The sequence below is a fragment of the Carcharhinus amblyrhynchos genome, chromosome 9 (assembly GCF_965287045.1).
Source record: "Carcharhinus amblyrhynchos chromosome 9, sCarAmb.v2.hapA, whole genome shotgun sequence".
NCBI lineage: Eukaryota > Metazoa > Chordata > Chondrichthyes > Carcharhiniformes > Carcharhinidae > Carcharhinus > Carcharhinus amblyrhynchos.
Genome location: NC_137332.1, coordinates 56,335,719 through 56,357,252, shown reverse-complemented (window position 1 = coordinate 56,357,252; position 21,534 = coordinate 56,335,719). Strand labels below are relative to the sequence as shown.

General features: G+C 38.9%; 1 protein-coding gene across 3 annotated transcripts in view; it reads right to left on the bottom strand.

The window, feature by feature from the left end:
- tprb (translocated promoter region b, nuclear basket protein) overlaps positions 1-21,534 on the bottom strand; it is a 129,653-nt gene that overhangs the window by 32,055 nt on the left and 76,064 nt on the right. For all 3 annotated transcript variants that reach the window (XM_080195721.1, XM_080195722.1, XM_080195724.1), the window contains exons 30-39: positions 21,355-21,485; positions 18,382-18,592; positions 16,943-17,089; positions 14,535-14,733; positions 13,442-13,665; positions 12,053-12,132; positions 11,509-11,717; positions 11,106-11,375; positions 8,378-8,499; positions 1,594-1,689 (exon numbers count right to left, since the gene is read on the bottom strand). In XM_080195721.1, the coding sequence (XP_080051847.1) occupies positions 1,594-1,689; positions 8,378-8,499; positions 11,106-11,375; positions 11,509-11,717; positions 12,053-12,132; positions 13,442-13,665; positions 14,535-14,733; positions 16,943-17,089; positions 18,382-18,592; positions 21,355-21,485 (1,689 nt within the window). The remainder of the gene's footprint in view (positions 1-1,593; positions 1,690-8,377; positions 8,500-11,105; positions 11,376-11,508; positions 11,718-12,052; positions 12,133-13,441; positions 13,666-14,534; positions 14,734-16,942; positions 17,090-18,381; positions 18,593-21,354; positions 21,486-21,534) is intronic.

Genomic DNA, 21,534 nt, shown 5'->3' with positions numbered 1-21,534 from the left:
TGTTCCTATTTTTACAATATTGTCTGCGTACACCACAACATTTTCTTAACCATTTCAGGACTATATTTTGGTCTATTTATGCTGTTTTGTCAGCAAATTACATTTTATGAAGTTTCTTCAACTGTATATAAAAAAATCCACTACATCTCAAAAACTGGAAAAAACAATTTTTAAAGGGGGTGGTAATATTTCTAGTGTCTGGATTGTATCTGTTAAGTACTGATTCTGACAGCTATTGCGTATGTAAAACATCAAAGTATGGAATAAATCCTGAATAAAGATAATATAATCTGAGTATTTACATAAGTCATGATGTGGGTATGCCGGCGTTGGACTGGCGTAAACATAGTGAAAAGTCTGACAACACCAGGTTTTAGTCCAACCTATTTATTTGATAATATACTCACAAGCTTTTGGGTTAGTCCCTTCGTCAGGTGAATGGAGAGTTCTGGCCTCAGCAAGGCCAGAACTCCTGAGGCCAGAACTCTCCATTCACCTGACGAAGGGACTAACCCGAAAGCTTGTGAGTATATTATCAAATAAATAGGTTGGACTAAAACCTGGTGTTGTCAGACTTTTCACTGTATTTACATAAGAACAATGAACAATTAACAATTAACATTCTCGTGATATTGTGATGTGCGCATAACTTTATGGCATTTGAAGTTGGGAACTCAACTTTGTCAGTTCCAAAAGAAATACTTACAAGTCATCACAAGATGGTGCTATAGCAAAGCATTTCTGAAAACAAATGTCCTCCTAAAAGATAACAGCTACCCCATTGTATTACTCATCTAAAACTTGAAGTATTCAGCTCCTACTGATTTTTGTTGAATAGCATGGGTCCCACACAACTTCTACACAAGTTCTTTCCAACTAGTTGGCTAGTATTGCTGCTGCTATGCTTCTTTCCCATCTCTTTTGTTAAATGGTTGGCTCACTGTTGGGCCCAGTCTGCCACAGGGTGTGAATTGCTCTCTGTAGCTACTCGTACTTCTTACAGCCAAGGTCTTTCTGGTCACTACCAGACTTGCGTCGCCAACCTTTCATTGATGTTCATATTTATTTTCATTTCCTCCACACTAGATTGATCCTTGTTTAATTACTTTCCCCAAACAAAGCCCAAATTCCAAACTGACAGTTATCGTCCAGGTCTTTAGTGTTATGAAACAGTTCTTCCATTAACCCACAGCTTTATTTAGCTTGACATATTTTAACCCCAATTTATTCCATATGTGTCTCCGATGATAATGAACTTTAATTTGTATTTTGTTGCCATTTGCTCCAATACTTTGTCATAAATTACATTTTCATGAAATAAATGCTTACATCCCATTGTCCTATACATCCCCTAACAACTTTACAGACTCTCTTAAATGTACTTGCATGCTGATTGCAAGTGTTACCTCTCCATACCATATTAATCTCCCATCTCTAATTCTGCCCACCTTCAGTGACTCCGTTTTTTTCCTTCACAAGCTGGCATTATGGGGTATAATGCAAGCACCCTCCAGCTCTGACCCATTCCAACTCACGAACATGCGATTACAGGACACACACATACGTGTACACACACACACAAAATTAACTCGCCTGCGAGATAGAGTCCTGCGAATCCAGATTCTCTGACTGCATCTGCATTTCAGTGTCTGTTCCTGCACTATCTTGCACCTCCTGCAAATGTTCTTCCTATAGTTAAAGAAACAGTACAACTGTTTACAATACTGTAAAAGTGTAAACTCTAATTGCACAAAATGAAACAATTCAGAAAATGGTTCCGCTGAACAGCTTTGGAGCAGCTACTTCAGTAAACTCTTGCAATGTGTGCAAGATTAGGAAGGCCATTAATTTTTCACATATTTAGCTGCCCTATTGTTTTAAATATTTAATTCATGGTTTGTAATACTACTTTCAGATAATCTTTAGTTCTGAGAAGATTCAAAATTTAACCACAGAAAATAGAATAAATGTAACTAAAGCAGCTTGAAAACTATTGCACTTAAAAGGCAAGGTCATGGAAGAGCAGATGAACTTAGAGAATTGGAGATAATGTGTGTAAATTGCATGGAAAGAAATGCATCCTGGAGAATTTAGATTACAAGTAATTTAAAAGGCATTTAGTTTGCCCTGGAAGGTTTCGTCATTGAGAGGTGGGACTCAAGAAAGTTTGTGCATTTCCAACGTCTCAATGTTTGCTGGAGCAGTGAATTGTGTCTGCTGGGGCAGTATTCTGCAGCACACAAACATAAGAAATAGGAGCAGGAGTAGGCCATCTAGCCCTTCGAGCCTGCCCCGCCATTCAATAAGATCATGGCTGATCTGTCGTGGCTCAGTTCCACATTCCCGCCCTCTCCCCATAACCCTTAATCCCCTCGCTTATCAAAAACCCATCAACCCGCGTCTTAAAAATATTTAGCGAGGCAGCCTCCACCACTTCAACGGGCAGAGAATTCCAGAGATTCACCACCCTTTGAGTGAAGAAGTTCCTCCTCAACTCCATTCTAAACTGTCCCCCCTCCCTTTATCTTGAGGCTGTGCCCCCTAGTCCTACTGTCCTTTGAGCGGGAAGAGTCTCTCCACCTCTATCCTATCCATCCCATTCATCATCTTATATGTCTCAATGAGATCTCCCCTCATTCTTCTAATCTCTAATGAGTACAAGCCTAGTTTATTCAGCCTCTCCTCATAGCTCAACCCCCTCAACTCCAGTATCAGCCTAGTAAACCTCCTCTGCACTCCCTCCAAGGCCCAAAAATCCTTGCGTAAGTGCGGCGACCAAAACTGCACACAGTACTCCAGCTGCGGCCTCACCAATGCCCTATACAGCTGCAGCAAGACCTCCCTACTTTTATATTCAATCCCCCTTGCTATGAAGGTCAGCATCCCATTAGCCTTCCTGACCACCTGCTGCACCTGCAGGCTGGGTTTTTGCGACTCATGCACAAGGACCCCGAGGTCCCTCTGCACCGTCGCCTGCTGCAGTTTTTCGCCACGTAAGTAGTAATCCTTCCTACCATTATTCCTACCCAAGTGGACCATCTTGCACTTGCCAACATTGAATTCCATTTGCCAGTTCCTGGCCCATTCGCCCAGCCTATCTAGATCCTTCTGCAGACTCTCCACACCCTCCGCACAATTTGCCGTTCCACCAATCTTGGTGTCATCAGCAAATTTCAACACCATACACTCGGTTCCCTCCTCCACATCATCTATGTAAATGGTAAATAGCTGAGGCCCCAGCACCGACCCCTGGGGCACTCCACTAGTCACCAACCGCCAATCCGAATAGCACCCATTGACCCCCACTCTGTCTCTTGTTTGACAACCAATCCTCTATCCACGCTAACGCCCTACCCCCAACTCCATGCCCCCTTACCTTCTGCAATAACCTCTCGTGAGGTACCTTGTCAAACGCCTTCTGAAAATCAAAACGGCCACAACAAAATGATGCTGCGAGCAGCTTCCAGGTAGCAAGTGTTGCTGGTCACCAGTTCTGTGCGGTTAGAGCTCAGGAGAAGTTCCAGAACTGTTTGATAGCTCTGTGCAGTTAGGGCTCAAGAATAGCCATGGGATCTATTTATAGCTCAGCATAGCTGGGAGAATTGGAGCTCGGTGAAATCCAGGGGCAATGCCAGCCCAGTGAAGCCAGCCATTTATTAAAGAGCAAAATTGCACAAGTAGAGACTGATGTGCAGATTTGTACATCCAAGGAATGGTGCCCCAGGAGATGAGATCAAAATCCTGAGAATTGTACAGTCACTGAGGCAGGCTGAGTTTGAGTAGTTTTGAGGTAATTCAGAAGATCTTGGAAAGTGAAAAGTTTAGTCCCACATGAGGGAGTCAACTAAATAGGCTGAGTGTTTACTACTGTCTGAGTGAGTTACTGAGAAATCTGTGGGGTCAGTCTTGGTTGCATTTGCTATTTATTGTAGGGCAATGCGTTTGACCATAGTTTGCCTGTTAATTCACATGCACCACATATTAACCCTAAATGTTAGAGTACGGTATATTGACCTTGCACAGTAATGGTTATTTTCATTTGTTCAAAATCCATGGAATCTTGTGGTTTTATTCTCTTAACAAGCATCTTCAATCTTGAACTTCACCAACTGTAAAGAAAATGTTTGGTCCCAAATAGCATTGGAACAGAAACTTGGGGGCCTGGTCAAGGATCAAAACACAATGAAGGTGATGACCAGCCTCCATGAATCACTGCTGTCCTTATAGTGATGGTGTTGCCACAATGCTATCAGGAGGATTTTGAATTATGATGCTGCCCTTTTTCAAAACAATACATCTCACTTCTATCTTTTAGAAGTGACTGTTTCTCAATGTAAAAGATGAAAAAACCTAACCTTCAAAAAGTGACCACAAATGCTGCTGTGAATGGCTAAATGTTATGAGCAAAGAAATAAATCTCCCCCATTTGTACACACATCAACAGTTGCTCAATTTGCAACAGAGATGAGAACTTGGGACAAAACTGACAGACTAAGGGTCAGCTAATACATGTAACTTAGAGGAGATATTCAAAATTTGACTGGGCTTTAAATAGATATTATGTTGCTAAGTTACTTTTGCTTAGGTGAATGCAGTCATTATCTGTCATCTAAATAGACTGGCAAGTGCAATATAACACTAGATGGACCTAAAACCTAAGAGAGTGAAATTAAAGGGCAAAATCAGAATTAAGATACTGTGAAAGATAAACAATTTGATCATGAAAGGGGTAGGGGTGAAGGAACTTTTAGTGACCACAAACACAGACCTCAATTCCCTCCAAACTTTGAACTGTCACGACATAGATGTCAGCATTAACAGGACAAATGAATTAACACCTCAGCTGTTCCCAACCACGCACAGTTATTCAGCTGGATTATATAATAGAGCTTGGGAACTTCCAAGATGTGTCATTCATTAACACACTTAACAGAGGAACAGAGGCAGGCTATTCAGTCCCTTGAACATGTTCCATCATCAATTATTAATTAGCACCTCTGTTCCATATCGCCGAATGATCTTATCCAACAAAAATCTTTTTAAATTTCAAGTTGACTCAGCATCAACTGCCCTTAGAGACATTCAGATTTTGCACTTCACTCCTGACAGCAAGTCCTTTTATTGCATTCTTAAATGGTTTGGCTCTAAACTCGTTATACCACTTGGTCTTACAAGAGACGCTTTTTTAGAATTCACTATGGAAAACCTTCATTTTAAACACTTCTACGGAGGTCACCAGTTTTAAATTTTAAGGAAATTCAATTTTATTGCTTCTCATTTCAATGTTATTCTGGTGAATCTGTACTATCCTTGACTCAAGGCCAATATTTCTTTTTTGAACCTTGATGCTCAAAATATAAAATGCAGTAGGTGGAGAAGGCTCAGTACAATCAAAGTACCAGTTCATCTCAAAAGGTAGTTGAAAAGCAATAGGAACATAACTTTGTGACTACTTTGGTCTATTCTCTAGTTTTTATTGACTTGATTTGCATAATGTGGAGATGGTTAAAGTCCAAGTCTTAAAAAGGTACAGATAAACGTTTCTCTCAGTCAATGAGCCGCTGAGCAGAGAGTGATAGCCAAGTTCCTCACATGAGGACAGCCTCAACCGGGATCTTGGATTCATGTCACATTATCTGTAACCCCCACGATTTAGCTGGGCTTGCAAAATGTCACGAACTGCCCTGTCTGGAGACAATAACCTGTGCTTAATGCTCTCTCCACTCATATTGTCTGAACCTTTAAGATTTGATTACCTGTAAAGGTTCGCATTCCAACCATTATTTTGTAAATTGAGTTTGTGTCTTTATATGCCCTGTTTGTGAACAGAACTCCCACTCACCTTATGAAGGAGCAGCGTTCTGAAAGCTAGTGGATTTTGCTACCAAATAAACCTGTTGGACTTTAACTTGGTGTTGAGACTTCTTACCTGATTTGCATAGTCATGGGGCTAAAACCTTTTCATACACTTTCCAATATTTAGAAAAAAATGGACAAGGACCTTTTAAAATGACTGTGACCTCAAATAAAAGAGACTATTTGGTAGTGTTGAAAAAATTTGCACCTCATTATCACTGAAGAGACTAAATAACCCGGGAGGCTGCAGAGACCAAATTCAAATGTAGCTGAACAAGAACATTGTGTAAACCAGGGCTGGTCACCCAGAGCAGATCTATTTGATGGGCCAAAGAATCCCACAACTTCCTTTTAAGACAATGGTTAGAACATATAATTTAAGATACCCAGACAAGAATACATACCCTTTGTCAAAGCTCAAGTGGAGAGGTGGGAGTCCAGTGACATAAGCCTCTAGCAGGTGGGGCCAGTAATATTGCATTTGAGCTGCAAAACCCAGTCTACCATCTTTCCATCTACCAGGCAACAGCACAGAAAAGAGACTGTCGAGCTTTGAAAGTCTGCAAACTCCCTCCCCTCCCCCACTACCAACACTGTTTCTATCAGATTTTTTTGTACCATTGCCAATGAGAATGATTTATTTTCACATGTCTCTCTCATCATGGAAATCAACTCTGCTGGAAAAATGAACTTTTCAGCATTTGTGCAGCCTGTGAAGGAATATTTGGACTCTAGACTTTGGATACATGCGTAGCAATTCTTTTCTATGTGGTCTTTGCGCTGTAAATCTTTATTTCTCTGGAAAAGGAGACACCACTGCTAATCTTGTCAGATAGTCATGACTTGAAAAATTACTGAAATCCAATAATTTACAAGTTCTTCTATTGGTCATAAGTTTTTTCAAAAATAACATTTAAAAATGGAACTTGTACAGAGGCAGAGACAGTCAGCTATGTTGATAGACTAAGTGCTTTTGATATGTTGATAAATGTGCCAACCATACGAACAGTTGTTTACCCAAGGCAAGTTGGTAACAATGAAGACTAGAATATCAAGGGTTTGAGGAAGATGCTAGGGGTTCAAAGAAGGAAATGAGGTGTGATCTTTACAATTACATTCAAAAAGGTGGACGTGCAAAATCAAGGTGGTAAGTGTAACTTCTCAGGTGAGTTCAGATGAGGGAGGATCAAAACGAAAAAAAAAGTACAAGAAACAATTTCAATTTATGTAAGTTAGTGACGAATTGTTGAGACTTCAGGTCATAGCAGGAAAAGCTGTGAACTCTCAACAAGCTTTGTCTGTCGAAAAGCTTGCTTCAACAACCAGTCGTCCTGGATGTCAGAAGTATCCCAAAGGATACAAATACTGGATTTTGCCTGAAGTTTTTACAACCTTATGTTATTGGATTTAGCTTATAATTTTTTAAACCTCCAAGGTTGTTTAGAGAGCATTAGTTCTGAAGTTAGTGAAATAAGGATTTTAGAACTGATTAAATTTAGGGACACTGGAGAGCCATTGGAATTAGTTAAGTGCATTTCTAGCTGATATACTCGTTATGCATTTCACTATTTAAACAGCTGTTTCAAAGTTGCCCCTCTAGTATTGGGAGTATTCTGACATTTACCATCAGTTGTGCTCTTAACACTCTCCTCCAGCATTTGAGGATGCATAAATAAGCTAATCATCTGAGTTTATCCCATCATAAATTTGCTCTGGTGCTTATTATTAGAAATTGAATCAAAAGGGAAAAATAAAAATCAAATTAAAACACCTTTCTGTTTACAGGGCTGTTTAAATTAAAACTCATTTTGTCTGTAACAAGATACTGATACCAAAATATCCTTCTCAGTTCATAGTCTCACTTTTGAAAAGTCATTTATTTTTCTTCCATCTAGTGTGGAGTTTGTCCATTCCCACATTAAGTTCATTGTTTTCTACCGAACATGGCACCATCTGAAACCTAGATATACTGCTCAGTTATGCTTCATCCAAGTCAAGTCATTGATGTCTCTGATTAAAAGTTGATAACCTAGTGCAAAGTTGATGACCCAGTGGTGAAGGCTGGAAAAAAAAAATCAATCCACAAATCTTCACTCTCTCCACCACCAAAGCACAGTGGCAACCATGTACACCATCTACAGGAATTCACCAAGGCTCCTTAGACAGCACCTTCCAAACCCACATATGCTACCACCTGGGAGGACAAGGGCAGCAGTCACATGGGGATACTGCCACCTGGAAGATCCCCTCCAAGCCACTCACCATTCAGACTTGTAAATATATTATTGCTCCTTCACTGTTATTGGGTCGAAATCCTGAAACTCGCTCCCCTATCAGCATTGTGGATGCATCAACACCATATGGATTGCAACAGTTCAAGGAGGCAGCTCATCATGGTAATTAATGCTTACCTAGCCAATGGTGCCAACATTCCATGAATGAATGAACAAAAAAAATACTTCCAGCCAACTAGAACATCTTCTGTTTATCCCACTGGCCAACGTGTTAGGAACTCACTTACCACTCTGACAACTCTCAATTTCTTTGACTGATGTTCCAAAGATTCATCTTGACCATGACTCATATTATCTGTACTCGTCTCTTCATCATCTTCACGCTGGCGCTTGGACATAGTGGCTGAAACTGAAAAGCAAATCAGAATTATTTCAAACACAAAGGCTTTTTAAAAAAACACAACTCAAATCAGCACAATAAAATCTACATCTAGTACAATCACTGCATGAGAATGGTCCAACAAGCACAGATACCATTAAAGTAAACAGGTCTAGCAAGATATAAACTCACTAAATTTGAGAAAGGAGATCGGCATTGTGTGAAAGAGCGCTGTTAACTTATGATTTTAAAAAAGGATAACTAAAAAAACAATTGTAACCCCTTGTTCAGAGCTCACTCTGAATGCTCCAAATTGTTTGATCAAACAATATGTACCACACAAGTCTCCAATTTCAATTATGATATTGAGCACTGAAGTCAAGGCGGAAAGCACACATTCTCCATTGTAGAATAAAAAAGAGTAACTGTACAATAAACTTTTCAACTGACATATAGAAGATGAGACTAATGTATCATGCATTCTTTCGTTGCAAGACAAAATGAGTAAGAAAGGTACATTGTCCAAGCTAAGTCATTATCTTCAAAGACCATAATAAACTGAATAAGTACACTGTGGGCCAGATGTGCGATGACCCACAGAATGTTCGAATCACAGACACACACTATTCAAATAATCTAATGCCCTCGAGTGCCTTGCATGAATGTGCAAATAACCACCAACTGTTTGGGGGGTACCACTGCAGGAAAGAACTGCTGCAGATTCTAATTTAAAAGACTGCAGAATTTTGCACATCAAGTCTAATGCCAGAATGTTTTAAACTGCCGATCAAAATCTTGGAATTGCTTCATAACTGTCTTAAGAGTAAAACACCATAAGTACTAGGAAAGTTAAAAATACATCCAAGGGATAATATCTATTACATTGTTATTGCAGAAAACTTGTAATGGACAAAGTAATGAAATTTCACACAGATTTCCATGCCTGCATCCCAGCTTGTTAAATGAGGTAGGTGAGGCATTTCCTATACCAACAATTTCTCAAAATGAGATGAGGAATTGTGTTATTGGACTGATAAATGTTAAAATGCCTTTCCATTATCTAATAAGGGTGAGAGAGAAACCTGATTATCACAGACCCATCAATGTCACATCATTTGTGGGGAGTAACTGGAATCTGTCAGTAATGACAAAGTGACTGAGTGAGGTATCTGACGAATCGGGTACATCCGACGAAACTTGGTGAATTTTGAGGTCACAAACATGATATTTACAGATGCCAGTAAGATGGGCATCCAAAAGGCATTTGAGATGTTTGGAAATCCTCAGAAATTGGTGTTAACAATTGTTTAGTGGTAAAACACAAGATTAGGCATAAAGGGCATACAGGAATTAATTGCACTGCAACCGGTCAATGACCGCAACTGTTCTATGCTGAGGTTTATGCCCTCCTCCTACACTGCTTCCATCCAATAGTAATCAACCTAACTGTTGATTACTATCTTCTGACCAGTTCTGAATCACACGCAGAAACATTTTCTCTATGTCTTATATCCTTTGAAATAGCTTCATAATTTAGGCCACCCCTTTCAGTCTTTGTTCCTAGAGAAGAACCCCAACAAATCCAATCATATCAGATAAGTGTAACCACTCAGTTCTAGTACCTTACACCCCCGTGTGTGTGTGTGTGTGTGTGTGTGTGTGTGTGTGTGTGTACTCTGATTGGCACAACGTGAGAAGAGATGCTTTCTTGGGCCTCCACTTTCCACCACCTTATTCATGATCTAAATGAAAAAGTTGAAAATCGTGTACTAAGGTTTGCAGATAGCATTAATTAGGAAACACAGTAATTGGGAATAGTTAAGTTAAAAAGTAACATATATAAAAGAGGACAAAACTGCGGCAAATGAAGTTCAATAAGGCGAACTGTGAAGTCATTCATTTTGGGTCTAAAAGAAATGCATTGGGAGTATTTTCTAGAGTGAGAAACTTAAAATCGTATGGTAGAGAGATATTTGGATAATTAGATACACAACTCACTATAAGCAACTAGGCAAGTACAAAACGACTGAAGGAACATTGACAACCATCTCAAGGATGTTGTAGATATAAAGAGCCTTAGTCAGACTCCACCAGAAGTAGCAAGCATGAGCATCATACTGCATATTCAAAATTACTGGAAGTGGTACAGTACAGATTAAGATCGAAACAAGATCTAAAGACGGTTAAGGGAAATGAAGTGAAACTAGTGGTGGAAATTAAGAACAAGGAAGCTTGAAGGGAACCAATCCATTAAGGGTGAACTTGGAATGCATGAATTCTTTCCCCCTAATAAAATTCAGCAAATGCTGAACTGAAACTTTGAATACAGTGATTAATAAAATATTTTTAGCTTGGGGGTTCAAGAGATATTTACATGGAGAAGATCATATCAGATAAATCACGATTTCATTGTATGGCAAAGCAGACTTGAAGGGTGAATGGCCTACTTCTGTTCTGTTTTATGGTTCAAGAGATATGCAGCAATGGAGAAAAATGGCAGTGAAAGCACAGATCATCTACGGTCTAAATGAATGGCAGCACAGGCTCAACGAGATGAATGGCCATCCCCTGGCCTTTAATCTCAAATGTTATCAAAAGATTGAAATCAAGCTTTCAAATTCATTTGAAAAACAAACCTGTTCCAAACACCGCTGTAGAAGTGGAAGGTCTTTCTATTTGAGAACTCTGCATGACATCTACCATGTTTGCAGAAGGATCCTGATTTGCTGGTTCTACCTGAAGAGTCTGCTGGGTAGGTTGTACAAAGGCAGTGGCCTGTGTCTGTTGCTGCTGTACTGTTAAGATAGGCTGTGACAAGTTTGGGATATTTGGACTTGTTGAACGTACTGTCCCACTTGTGCTACCAAAAACAGTTACATGTTCAACTGGTCCCTCTGACTGCATGGCTGTAGGATAGAAAAGGTAAAAGACAATTATTTTGGGGGAAAAATACACTGGCATAGTGCTTCTTAAACAAAACAGTAATTGAAATTAAAATGAAAGTTAAATTGAAAATCCCAAACGTAATCTGTTTCTTACCTTCTTGGGTTTCTACCTGTGTCGTTGGCATTACTGTAGCTGTTGGCGTTATAGCCGGTCCAGTGACTGTCGCTGGAGTAACCATTGGTCGGATACTAGCTCTAGGCGTAGATTTACTTCCAGGCACTGGTCCAGCAGCTCCCTTACTGGGTGTTGCCACAAGAGGGGTTGGCTTTATATTGGCTGTTGGAGGGTCAGATGTACTCGAACTATGCAGAGAATTTAAAAATAAACGTATTTAGTTTTGGTTTTATATCCAGAAATCAAAGTCTACTATACAGGATTCATTCATATAGAAAGTACAAGTCTACAAACTATAAGTGAATTATATAATAAATAAGCAATCACATTGGGATGTTTTGACATTGCTTGATGCTTCAGTCTCCACTGCAATGTATTTTTGAAACAAGATTTTCATTGAACAGCAATTAAAACTCTTCCTCTTTGATATGCTAATTTGCATTATTGAACATGAGAACTGGATGGCATTAATAATATATAAAAGCAAGTTAAAAAGCATACAGATGTGGTGAATAATGCTTACCTTCCTCTGTCCACTGATGTTTGAGTTTGTTTGAGAGTAATCTGCCTCTGTTGATCCAGTTGCCTCTGTGGCTCAGAGGTCTGGTGGGAAACAGGAATAATTAACTTCAAGCTTTACATTTTAATTATTTTTAAAACAATTTCATTACATTTTGTTACTGAATCAGATGGGTCACATCCATCAATTGATTGAAATGTTTTGTTTAATAAACATTTCAATATTGATAAATAATAATGGCCCCATAAAATTGCAAGTAGCAATAGAAGTTTTCAACTGAAACAACCTTCAGCAGCAAAATCTTTACCTAGCATCCAAAAAACATTACTGTTGTTAGGAAGCAATAACTCACTTCAATTCCTCCAAATCCCCATAATACTACTTTATCCAAATGTATCTGCCAAATCCTTATTTATCTGCTATACATTTTTATGGTCTCTGAAGCTAGATGTTCACTAAACAATTAAAAATAATCCCAGATCAATTTGCAAGAGACAATCATCTCAATTCATAATAACTGTCTCCTGAAGCAGTCACAAATTACTCACATGCAGCACAAAGGAAAATAATCTGCAATGTTAAACACTTTAGATTTTTATGTCACATTTAGTTAAACAAACATTCAGCAACATTGCTTTTGCAAATAATTTGCCTCAGACCGGTAGTGTGTACACTTGAGGATGGCACCTCACGACTTTAATTATTTCATCAAAATTTTTTAAAAATCTTGAAAGCCCATATGGGTACATTGACCAGAGAGATCAAGCTCTAGAGTACAGTGGGGTTCAAGCACACAAGTGACAAATCCATTCTCAGAGATGCCACTCAGTTATTAAATGGAGGTCTGATTTGTCAAAGGCTAAAATGTATCCAAACCTAATGTATTTTCCAAAATCAACTTCTCACACGCAAATACCTCTAATGACAAATTGAGATCCGCAATCTTATTTTTTTTAAAAACTCTTTCCCAAAGGAGTCAGTGGTCATTTTAAAAACAAAGAATAATGCTATGCTATCTTTGTTGCTAGCAAACACAGGTAAATGATCAAATGTAGGAATTAATTTCCATTAAAATCTGAGAAGGGAAGGCTAGGAATACAATCTCAAATACCATGAAACTAAAATGTTCATGGCTAAACAAATCTCAGCTACATGATACCGCAGAAACAATTACAGGAATCAAAATACAGTTATAAACAAAGTATGATTTGGTCTATGGAATTTAGGGTTTCAATGCAACAATATTCAAATACTTAAATGGCAATTGTCTTAGAATGGCTCACAAACCACAATGCTGTATGCAATAACCAAGCATCAAACTTGCATTCTAATTTTGCATGACTCAAAATTTAAAATTTCAAGATTTTCTAATTCCAAAATCTTTCCACACACCTTGGTTATTTCTTGTGGCTCTTCACGCTGCTCATGCTGTCGATCCTGATGCTCCTTCAACTCCCTTTTGAGTCGAGCAATGTGGCCATCATACTGTGATTTCAGTGCACTCATGCGCACCTCCAGCTCTTCTCTCTGCTGATCTAAACTAGTGATGCGTTGCTGAAATTCTTCATTGTGCTGTTTCAACTCTTCATTCTCTTGTGCCAATTGCTCCTTCAAACCTAAAGCAATAAAAACCCAACTACCTGAATTTTAAATTCTACTAAAGACAGTAAATTCAATAAAGTTGGTCAGTTTCCTCATAGAACAAGGGGAAAAATCATTTCAGCTTTTGCTTGGAGTAGTTTGTTTCATATGGAGTCAAGATTTCTGTAATAATTCTTAAAAGTTTTAAAAAATACAGTACAATTTGATTAATTACATATTGAATCTTGATTAAGTGGATGGACTACAAATTGACTTATTTAATAAAGACCATTCAGTCCTCAAATCCAGTGTGTACCTCAATTCCAATTATTGACAACTTATTCCCTGCTCTTGGACCTCTCCAAACAAAAGCTGGAGTTGCTTCAGTAGTTCCTGCAGACTCCTGGCTGCACATTATTATGGGAGTTCACAGTTCACCAGCTAGCATACTTGCAGGCAGGGGGAGCATGTAAAATAAGGCAGGCGAGTAGTCCACCATCTCCCTGCCCACACCCGAGCTATCCCTCATAGAACAGTGGGCAGTTAAGGCATCAGTGAGCCCATCCACTCTTAAATCTACTGATGTCCTTATCTGGCCACAAGGGCCTGTTTGCACTTCCACTGTAATCATGTGTGGCTGTGGAAGGCAGAATAAAGGTGGCCAGTTTGCTTCATCAACCTCAAGTGAAAAAAGCAGGAAGGTACACCCTGTGCCTACAGGGGATTCAGTTCTTGATTAATATGGGGATCAGGAGTCATGGGGAAAAGGCAGGAGAATGGAGATGAGAAAAACATGAGCCATGATTGAATGACAAAGCAGACTCGATGGGCCATGTGGCCTAATTCAGCTCCTATGTCTTATGGTTCTCATTCTTTACATAAAAAACATAAGTAAATGGCTGACCAGCTATTTGTGTTATCTTCTGTTTGGCTACTAATATTGCTTTCTTGGTCTTCTCTTCCTTCTCCAGAATCTGCTGTCGAAGTTGTTCCTCAAGGTTTGCTTTTTCCTGAAGTTCCTGGCGCAAGCGGGCAAGTTCACTGTGCAACTGGGAAATGTCATCTTGTAATTTTTTCACTTCAGATTCCTTCTCACTGACGGACTATTTAAAAAAAAAGAATAATTACTGAAAGAAGTAGTGTTAATTACAGGTTGTCAGTACAAATACTGGGTTGCATTGGTTACGAACATATGGACGTTGAAATGGTGGGACAAAAAATAAGTAATATCATAAAGGTATTCACTGACAAGCCATGTGAATCAACTTTAACAATAGTCTATAACAGTCCCAAACAGACAAAAACTCTGGTGAAAAGCTTTGGGAGCCACAAGTCCAAAATCACCTGTTCTCCCTAAGCACGCTGCACATCACGTCAGGTCTCAAATTATCCCTATAGAATAAAATCCTATTTGATTTGAATAGATTAACATCTGCAGCTGCTGTCCCAATTAAAATGTCAGAGTGAAAAGTGAATACTTTTCACAGATTAGCTTTGAATTTAACCCACCTTCAACAGCAGGTTCTGTCCACTGGCTCTGCTGCTCTGGATAAGGTGAAACTGCACATTATGGTGCACTGTGGAGGACTGCTTTAGAGCCCCATTTGCAGCCATAACATCACATTACCCGTCAGAAAGTGTGCAACGTGTGCATGCAATTGGATATCATTCTGCTTGGTCTTTTCTATATCCTTTCAACTGAAACTGCAGCAACCCAAACTACAAACATTCTAACTCCAGCCCAATCAATTATTTTGCCTCCATTTTAGTTTTTGAATGTATCCCCAACATTGGATTTTCTTTTACTTTGTCGCTGAACATTGTTGCAACAGCTTCAATTATTGACTTCAGATCTCAAGCCTCTACGCGCTTTGTTTTCTTTCAAGTTCTGTAACAGTCCCTTACTTATTTTTTTAGCCATCTGTTTTTCTAATTCCCAAGTATACTTAAATTCTCCTGGAATTTATCCTGTCCAGCTCGAGTTCAAATGTACAAAACAACTTAATGCAACAGCTTTTTTAGAAAATATATACCAGCATTTAGTGCCCATCTCATTTTTTTGAACCACTACAGTCCATTTGTTTAAGTATACTCAGTGCTCCAAGGAAGTCTAGGACTTGACCCAGTGACAAGTGAAGGAGCAGTGATATAGTACTATGTCAGAATGATGCAAAGGGGACTTGCAGGTAGTAGTATTCTCATGGATCTTCCAGGTGGCACAGGTCACATGTTTGGAAGGTGCTGTTGAAGGAGTCACTGCAGTTTCTTGTAGATGGTGCACACTGCTGTCACTATGTTTTGACTTTTGTGGAAAGAACAAAAGGGCAAGTTTTTTTTCGCTTTTTTGCATCGATGCCATGATTGTAGATATACTGGAACAATTTAACAAGTGGCAAGCTAGTTTTGGAGAATAAGTCTACAGCACTACAAGTAGATGTTGCAAGATCCATGCCTTCAATGGTTTGAAAATACACAGGAGTGAATAGAATTAACTGAAGACTTGCATCGAGTTGTGGGGTTCTCAGAAGGAAATGGAAATGAATTGTTCCACAACGCAGCTCTGGTTCAAGATGACCGCAAATATTTCAGTCTCGTCTTTTGCACTCACATGGTGAGTTTCCCCCATCACTGATGAATGGAGATTTGAACGTTCATGTTCTTTTAAAAAGAGTACAGACTATACACAAAATATCAAACCAGTCTAATCAAGCATGTTTGTTGGTACAATAAAAATAATCAGCGATTAGAGAGTGCTGTTTCCAAGTTGTTCTTTTCAGACATTTCAATCTTTTCACATTTACAATCCAACAATAAGGTTATCAAGGTAGGCATTGCATTGTCATTTATTCTTCACATGCCATTTTCAAATTCATTTTGGGCTCAAAAAAGGTAGCAGCAGGAGCAGGTAGTTCTGACATTCCAACACTTTCTTTTTTTATAGAACGGATCATATCTGGTCTTTGATTACTAGCTCTCAGAATTTAGGTTCCGTTTCTAGGAAGACTCAGGATCACATACAGGGATGATGCTGAGTTCACACAAATAAAACAAAATCACAACAGGCTTATCTTATTTGGCACTACAGCAAATTTAAAATTAATGGAGGGGGAGGGGATGAAGCTGGAAAAGGGAAGGGGGTGGTGATGGGGCAGGAAAGGGGGGTGGGGTGTAGTGAGCAAGAAAAGGGGTGGGGGGTGGTGGTGAGGCAGGAAAAGGGTGGGGATGGAGGGGCGGTGGTGGGAAAAGACTGGAAAGTAGAAAAAAATTAACAATTGTCCCCTTGTTGAATCATTTCATTTCTTGACACCTCACCTTCTGCAGGGCTTCAGCCTGAGACTCTAGTGCCTTAGCTCTAGATTCAGATTGAGCCAGTGTATCTTGCAATTCCTGAGTGACTTGAGCAGAAGACTGCTCTGCTTGCTGCTCTGCTGTATGTTGAGTGGATGTCTCAGCAACCATCTGAGAAAATAAAAAGGTTTCAACAAAAATAAAGAAAATAAAATGTTGGTCATGCGCCACTTATAGAATGCTTCAGAATGGCCAAACAGTAGCAATTAGGGTCAGTGCAGGGTTAAGCGGTGAAAACAACGTAGAATTAAATGAGTACATGAACTGGCATGAAAAGTTGAGGTTGCATGAGCACAGAAGGCCCAATTCACACAAAATGCTTCATTCAGTTAATAGGGAAAAGGATGCCAACTAGACCAGTCAAAACAAAGTTCTGCTCAACAGATATCTAAAAGATAGCACTGAGTTAAGCCTGGAGGTGAAGCTGTTTGTTCATGCCCAGTAATCAGGTTGAAGAACAGAATACAGTGGAAATCTCCAACCTGGAAAAACATGAATGAATATATAGACAGAGACAAGAATAAAAAAAATTAATAGATGTTTAACAGGTCAGACAGCATCAGTGAAGAAAGAGTTAATGCCGCATGCCAATGATTTTCCATCAAGTTCATTCAGGTCCTCAGCCTGAAGTGTAACTGTTTCTCTCTCCAAAGATACTGCCTCTTCTGTTAGGGTATTTACAGCACTTTTTTCCAGTTCTATTAAGGGCAGCTGCAGCACTATGCTTTGACGTTTAGGCACACATTACCTTAATTGCAGAGTTGCAACACCTGCCCCTTTACCTCTTCCCTTCTCACTAGAGAAGGCCCCAGTTACTCCTTTCAAGTTAAGCAGCAATTCACTTGCACTTCCTTCAATTTGGTTTATATTCATTACTCTCAATGTGGTCTCCTCTGCAATGGGAAACTAAACGTAGACTGGGTGACCGTTTTGTAGAACATTTTCACTCAGTCCAAAAGCATGGCCTCCAACCTTCCTGTTGCATGCCATTTTAATGCGGCTCTCATGCCCATTCTTGCTCTGCTGCAATGCTCCAGTGAAGCTCAATGCAGCATCTCATGTCCAGTCGAGACTCAATGTAGAGTTTGGCAACTTCAGATTTTAATCTCTCCCCATCTTAAACCCCCTCTTTTCTTTTAAACGTACTATACACGTACTGCCTCAATGCAAACCGTCTTCCCTGCTCCCCCCCCCGATACCAGGTCATCTGTTTTTTGTTCTTAAAGTTGCTACTTTGTCTGTCAGTTTCTACAGTTTCAACACATTGTTTCTCCCATCCGTTCTGACTAAGAGTGGTAACGACTCAAAATGTTAACTCTGCCAGCATCTATTTGGAGAAAAACATTAGTTTTCCTGCAACCTCTGCTCGTTTCAAACTCCAGCATCTGCAGTATTTTGCTTACCTTATCATATTGTGCCTTCAGCTCCTCATACTGAGTCTTGTATCTACGACCAATCTTTTTGACCTGGGTGATAGTTTTGTTCTTTTCCTGAATATCTGACACCCTCGCCAACATCTCTTGTTTTATCTTATCCCGATCAAGAGTCACTCTACTGAGTTCAGCCTTCAAAGTCTGAACATCCCGCTGTGATACAGAGGATGATGCATTTAGTCTGTAAATAAGACAGTATCAAAGAGCCATTTAATTTTTGGCAAAATAACATTGAAATTTTCTTGTCCCGATCTAGCTGTAACATAACCCTAACAGTTGAAAATTTTGAATTTAAAGATTAATACACTAGATTATTCTTCTCAAATGCTAAATGAGGAAAAATATTTCTGCAGTAATTATTTAATTTGGCATCCTTTGCAGATGCATAAATAAGGTGCAACAGGGAATGGAGAATTCCAAATACAATTTAGCACTATGCAATCTCATAATTTACAAGCATCTGGTCCAGCTTCCATAGAGAGAAAGTATTTTATTACTGGAGAAATTTTCTTGAAGTTTACAATTGACCTGATACGAATATTGGAGCAAAAGTACATTAAAATTGTTTTATCATTTATGGAATATACCAATAGTAATGAGATAACAGCACAAAAAAGAAATACTGTGATTAAATTACCTTGTGGTTTTCAAAGATGGACACCAATAATGAAACCCAAACAATGAAATTCAACGCAATTAACATCATTTATTCAAAAGCAGTTGACACAATCTAATCAGGAAACAATCTGATCTGAGTTTAGTCAATAACATCGAAAAAAGATATGGACGTGTAATAAAGGACTGACAAGATGCCAAACTGGTAAAACCATGGCAACAGTAATTACATCCCAGTACATAATAACTTAGCCAGATTGTTTAGGAATGAAAGTGAACGCCTTTTATTCCTCTTTAGAAGCAGAATATCAGTTATTCTTTTGTGATATGCTAAAAATTTGGCTCATTTCATCTTTTGTATGGTGCCCTGGTGTCACCATTATTTCTCTGGCGGATGCTACAATGTTGCATATCTAAATGTCTGAATTTGGCAGCATTTTAAAAGATGATGCTGAACTTCATGAAATCAGATGTCTCCTTACTTAAGTAGTAAGCACATTGGCAGTTCAGCGATGGTTTACTCTACTAATACTAGGAATAGGCAAATTGGACAGGTTAAGTTTGTACTCACTTCAGTTTCGATTGAAACCTTAAGGATTCTGAGGGGTATTGACAGGGTGAATCTGGCAAGCACGTTTCCCCCTGGAGAAGCTAGAACTAGAGGTCATTGTTTAAAAGTAAGGGGTCACTCATTTAAGATGCAAACAAGGAGAAATTTCTAATGTAGAGTTTCTCTGGAACTCAAAAGGCAGTGGAAGCGCAATCTTTGAATATTTTTAAGGCAGAGTTAGATAGATTCTTGTTTAACAAGGGGTGAACTGTTATTGGGGATAGATATGAATGTAGTGTCGAGGTTACATTCAGATGAGCCATGATCTTAAACTGCACAGCAGGCTCCAGAGGCTGACTGGCTTTCTCCGACTTCTAATTTGTATGTTTGTATATAGAAAAAGAAAGCTGTAACATAATTCTCAATTTACAGCCATGATGGTCAATTTCTCCATCATGTTGCATCCTTTCTTAGATGTTCACTTAAAACATAAGATCACATGAAGGAAAATTTGATTATATGAAGAGCATTGTATCATGGAAGGACTTCAGAAAAATTGATGGTTGTATGCTGTAAGGTGATTTGAGGATGCTAAATTATGAATGTTACATAATGCATTGCGTGGTGCAATGCAATTTTTATAAACTTCCTTTTGGAAAAATATATTTTTGCTGTTTGCTGTTATTAGGAAGTGGCTGAAAAAAGCCAGTCTGTTTTATTGAATCTGAATTTTGATCTTGATGTTTTTGTATAGAAGTCATATTCATGTATATCAGTACTGTGAAAGTGCCCATATTAAATATGAACATTGCTGTCACCTTGATAGCCAAATCAGTTGAGGGCTGCTGAAATTGTGGTGTCAGCTTTTTCTGTAATGGGAGGGTGTGTGGCAATTAGTGAATATCTTAATTTCGTAATACGGAAAATGGAAGGTTGTGTTTGAGAAAAGGAGGCAGCTACTGAAAATCCAGAGAGCTAACATGCAAGAGAAAAGCCAGCGAAGTCTGCCCAAATGAACAGAGGGGAACAAAGCAGGAATACTACATGGATTCAGCAGCAGTACAAAACATCTTTTAAGACCATATTGTTATATTAGCAATTGTAATATTACAGTAAAAGATGGCAGTCTGAAAGATGTGATTAGGTGCATTGGCCATGCTAAATTCCCTTGAAGTGTAGCCGAACAGATGCGGGAGTGTGGCGACAAGGGGGTTTTCACAGTAACTTCATTGTAGTGTTAAAATTAGTGTTACATTTCAGAAAACTGAACAAATAATTTTGATCTTGACAAACGATTAAAGTTCCTTGGCTGAGGATCTAAAAATATCCCTGTAGTAGGTTAAGATAAGGCACCATCACAAACTGAACAAATTATTTTCTGTACAAAACATTTCAATCTCTTTCATTTAGTTGTTCTGTTGCCTACAGAATACAACTATTAAAACATTTGTACTATAGGACGATAAACTGCAAATCAAACCAGAGCAATTAGCAAACTTGCTGCATCACAAAGACACAAAAAACCTGAAGTATTCAAAAAAAGAAACATGGTCACTGAATTCAGCTTCTCCACAGGCTTGGTCTGATCTGAACACAGATTTTTCTTTAGATTTGCTGCACGTGACACTTGCATTTCGGAATAATTATTCTTATGGTCTCCCGAACCTCCCTAAAGTAATTGATGCAACCAATAGGCCATCGATATTCTTCATTTTGGGGGTATCAAGTATTACCGTGAGTTTATGCTTCAACACCACATACACACATTCCATATTTACCGAGCAAGTTCGGTCTTCAGCTTCCCAGTTTCTTCAGTCAGTTGTTGAATACGTTTAGTATTTGTATCTTTCTCCGATAATAGCTTCTTATACTCATCAGGATCAGTTTCTTTCTGCTGGCTGATCAATTGCTAAAATACAAAAGCAACCATGTCATTGCGTTTACTAAGAATCAATTGG